Here is a 5,000-nt window from a genome sequence, read left to right as displayed (position 1 = left end):
ACAAAAAGAACGAATCATTGTCTCAATAAATTAGTAAAGGGAAATAAAATGCGAATCATGAAATAATCCCAAGTAAATTTTTCATATTCATCTTTATAATACCATATGGATCTTAGTCAAATATAGAAAACGGTATCTCATCTCTTCATTCCTTGCAGATATCTTCGGCAACCCTGCAAAGTTGAAGAAGGGAGACACCATCACACTCAGCGGCAAGAAGAAATCAAGCAAGAAACAGCTGATCAAGAATGCATGTAAAGTTCTATAGAGAGTGTCTTATTAGTAAATACCGCGTATGTGAACGTAGATCTCTGAGAATCCTGAGCCGATTTACTTGTACATGGGTTCTCGAGTGATCCCAGGAAATATACTATAGAGGTGTTTTTTTTTTTTCTTTTTTTCTTTTTTTTTTGGGGGGGGGAGGTGTTGGGTCCTGTGACGACGGAAAAGAAATGGGGGAACTTGATGCCACTTAATGCCAGTACCTCTTTATCGACGATTAGGAGATCTGTTCTTGAGCCTTGACTTGGAAACTGACTTGGAAAGTGTTCTCTCGCAGGCTAGAAATCCTGTATTTTCAGTAACCAGCCAAGGGTTAAGAAGAAACTACTGTGGACTTACGATTATACATATATATGGCAAATCGACTATAATGGATAGATAGTACTCATCATAGTTATTCATCAAAGATACCATAATGTAGTACGAAATCATAGTATCACATACACTGCAATATTTTAGCAGTCTCAGAAATAGCACAAAACCCATACAACGAAAGGAAACACAATAAAAAACACACACACACACACCAGGAGCGTCATAACCAGCGCTTCTAAATCTTGAGAGAGTTACAGTGGAAAGCGTTTTGACACGTTGTATGAATATATCATAAACACACTTTGTGCGTTAATCACAGGTATACCCATTAGGCAGAGATTGCCTCGCGGACTACTGATATATATATATATATATATATATATATATATATATATATATATATATATATATACATACATACACACCGTCGTCTTCGCACACGAATATTATCATCTATTTATCCATATATAAGATGTGTGAACCCAACACTAACAGTCCAAGTCTTTACACATCATAAATGTAAATGAATTACTTTATATGTGTATATTCAATATAAAGAAAAAACCTTAGCAGTTTAAAATTATTGTAATTATTGTGAGATTAACGTGATAGCCCTTTAATATTCGTGTAAGTTCCAAATGTTTTTTGATGATCACATGACAAATCTGTGATAAGATGCCGTCCATAACCAACCGCAAATGTTTGACAAAATTGCGCTAATTTCATATATTTAATTTCATTATTATCTTTACATAATTCTAATGATGGCATTTTAAGAATAAAGTGCGTTAAACAATTTAGCTTGGAAGAAACACATGAACGATAGCTGAGTATGATATAAATGTTAGTCTTTTATAGTATTAGTCACAATTCAAGTAAAGACGAAAATTTCCGAAACACCGATTGTAAACAACGGGAAATGCCCTTGTCAGTTCCTCTCTTAATACGCTATTTAGACAGCAACAGGAGGACTGACATTAGTAATCCCTTCTTAACAGCGTCTACAAAGACTGTTCATGTATTCGTCACACAATATTTATTACACACATAGAGGAAGGAAGCACAACTGTGTATTAGAAAGGAAAAGTCCCTCTAGTGATTTCCATGTCATAACTATGGAATGATACTGGTGGGTTTAGTTAAGAGCGGAAGGAATCATAGTTTTGCTCATTGATATGATGTAGGGAAGATCATTCATAATATGTCTGGAAGGTTTGATGAGAATTAATAAGTCTACAGTGCAAGAGAGGGACTTTACGCTTTTCAGTGAGGTTCATTAGAATTACATGTAATACTGATGAAGACTATTCATTCTCATCGATACCTTTATACAGAAATTTGTGATACTTCATATGTTAGTTACATAAAATAATGTGTACGGATTTGTGTACTGCAGAAATTCACATTCACTATAAGTATAATGGAATGTTACTGTACTGCATACTGAGCAGTACTTAATATTCTATTCTGGGAAAATCAATGTCAAACGATATTCGCCCCAGAAAATATTTGAACTTAGAACTTACCCATGCAATCAATTCGCATAAATTTAGATATGCATAAAACACACTATCACCATTCTGTACGAAAGCTTAAGCTTCCCCGTTACTCTGATCAGTAAACCTATTGCATGAGGTTTTATAATGAACGAGCGTGTGTGTTGTGTAATTAGGAAAAAAGAAATCAGTCAGAATGCAAAGGCCAGTTATTTGTAAACTTCAGAAAGTATGTCTTGACTGATCGAACGTTCTTTCTGGTGGTGCTCACACATCCCCATCGAGGGGCTGATAGGTACCATGTGCCAACCATATCATCCAGGTAAAAACATGTAGAAGGAATGCAGGAAATATTGTACATGAATTCTCGAAAACAAATCTATGTTCAGGTCAGTAAACCTGTCACATTCTGAGTCCATTTGATTTCCTTTCTTTAAAAAAAAAATCGAATATTTGCTGCAGCCTAACAACGAGACAACGAGAAGATACAGTAGGTTAGTGCCATAATTATTTTCATACAGTCTGCTGCTAACTGGAGGCACCGGGAGGCCAAAGTGCCTAATGAAGGTAGCAGTATATGAGGTCCCCTTTGTAGAGGTGTGGACCTGTTACTTGATGTGATTTTGTTTTGTATAACATGAACCTTATATTCACACAATATATTCAAGTCATTTATTTGGAACGAATAGCTGTATTATGTATATATTTTCCTCTCATGATTAGGAAGTGGCTTTAAATTCAAACGGCATTTTCAGTGTTAAGTCTAAGTTGTTATATGACTTATTTGGATGTTATAATACAAAGCACAGTTATATACATTGTCATTTTTCTTATTTTGACAAAAGCAAAATCTACCCAGTAATTCTAAACTTCCTAATCAATCTCAAACCAAAATATTTTACAGCTAACTTTTCCATGTGTTGTGCAACTGTTATAGAAGTGTTTTAGGAAATTCATGAGAATTTTCTATAATATAATGTCCTGATGTAATATTCCCTATGTATGCTTGATACAAGAAGGACAAGCTTTTTACTCCACTCTCTTATAGGGGAATATATTATTTTATGTACATATTGTAACTTGTGTATATTTTTCTCATTTGAATAATGTTTAGCATATTATTTCGTTTATTGTATTGTACTGTATGTGTTGCATAAATATACTAATTAATAATGATTTAATGTATCCTTTCCCGTTGCATCTTGTCCTGATGACGTAAATTACAGTTCGTAAGATTTTTAGCTGTTGATAGATTTGGGCTGAAAGTTTCATCAGGATTACTGAAAACGCTTGTAGATACTTAATCACTTATTTAGTACCAAATGTTCTGTCAGTACTTGTATTCTAACGTACTGTTTACTAATTTCGTATTTACACAGGTGGTATTATAGGGATATAAATCATGATTCATTAGTGGTCAAATTCTGTGATTAGTCTAATACCATCCATAGAATTCAACCATCTTTTACAGTCTGCCATCCGACATACAGTCACTGAACTATTACTGTGAAAAGTAAAACTACACTATCATGTTGAAGACTTTGTCCCTCTAATATCCATGCTATCTGGAGGTAAGATGTATTATGAAAATTAATTAACCTAATGCCAGAGTAGTATAGAAAATTGGGATAACATTTGCTATTCCATGATGAGTTTCCACTTGATACCAAAATAGCTTTATCCCTGCTAGTGTCTCTCACATATCCTTACCTTTGTCATTAGTTTTGCTATCGCTATTACCAAGGTACTGGATTCTCCTGTCGACATGACAGATGAGTAGGCTTTCAAGTCATTTGCCGAGGTGGGTTCTCATATGGGAATGAAGACCCATGAACGGCCTCTGTTGCAGCACAGGAAGGAATCCACAGAAGCAGAGCCGTTTCCTCGTCTCTCTCTTTTCATGAATGACATTTGCCCTGTTGGCTTCAAAGCCCTTGTGTTTTGTGTGCCCTGGTGTTTCCAAACAGCTATGCCATTGGCAGCTATTTCGCTTTCAGAGTATCTTTGTACCTCTTGAAGGGTCTTCCTTGGTCTTCCTCAAGCTGTCCGTAGAGCAGTATTTTCGGGATTCTATTGTCTTCCATACAGACAATGTGTCCTGTCCATCTCAGCTGGCACATATACTGCATGTCTTTGTGGGAAAGTGTACCCTGTGTGTAGTCATCTGCAAAGAGGAACTCCCGTAGGAAGGCCTCGAGCACTTTGGTCTTGGCTTGGAGTCTTCACAGGTTGAAGAGTTTCCCATCAGTGCGGAACTGGATTTACACTCCTGTCAGTCAGTAAAGGCGTCGAGCAACATTGCTGCAGACAGGATGGGGAACGAGGTAGGGGTAAGAACACAGCCCTGCTTCACTCCGTGGCTCACTTGGGAAGGATTCGAGGCATCACCATTCTCGTGGACTCTTGTTTGCATCATGGAAAGAGGCGATCAATGCTGTGGCCTGATCTGGACAGCCAAACTTTTGCAGGATCTTCCACTAACCGGTTCACGGTATCGAAGGCCTTGGTGAGATCTACACACATCAGGTGGAGCTCCTGATTCTCCTGTAGCTGACAGACAGCAAATACTATGTTGCTGGTGCCCCTGCCTGTACAAAATCCGCACTGTGATTCAGGGACGATGGTCTCAGCAATGTGAGTGATGAGTCTGTTGAGGATGACCTGACGAGAACTTTCCCAGCCACTCACAGAAGTGATATCCCACAATGAATACCAAAGGATGTCTTGCCTCCCTTCCATTTACAGATGTGCACTATGGATGCATCCTTGAAATCTTGTGGGACGTTCCTCGCTTGCCAGAGCAGGGATGTCAGTTGCTCCAGGAGCATGTCACTTCCATTCTTATGTGTCGGAAGGAATTTTATCCGCTCCTGGTGCCTTCCATGTGTTGTCGGCTTCACATCTTTG

At 37.6% G+C, this 5,000-nt stretch overlaps 1 protein-coding gene across 1 annotated transcript in view; it reads left to right on the top strand.

Annotated features, from left to right (window-relative positions):
- LOC125041280 (ras-related protein Rab-23-like) overlaps nucleotides 1-3,269 on the top strand; it is an 18,701-nt gene extending 15,432 nt beyond the window's left edge. The window contains exon 6 of the mRNA XM_047636117.1: nucleotides 159-3,269. Within this exon, the coding sequence (XP_047492073.1) occupies nucleotides 159-268 (110 nt within the window). The 3' untranslated portion in view covers nucleotides 269-3,269. The remainder of the gene's footprint in view (nucleotides 1-158) is intronic.
- The last annotated feature ends 1,731 nt before the right edge of the window (nucleotides 3,270-5,000 follow it).

This window comes from Penaeus chinensis, chromosome 30 (assembly GCF_019202785.1).
Source record: "Penaeus chinensis breed Huanghai No. 1 chromosome 30, ASM1920278v2, whole genome shotgun sequence".
NCBI classification, from domain to species: Eukaryota; Metazoa; Arthropoda; class Malacostraca; order Decapoda; family Penaeidae; genus Penaeus; species Penaeus chinensis.
Note: the sequence above shows the minus strand (reverse complement) of the source record. Positions and strands in the feature narration are given on the sequence as shown.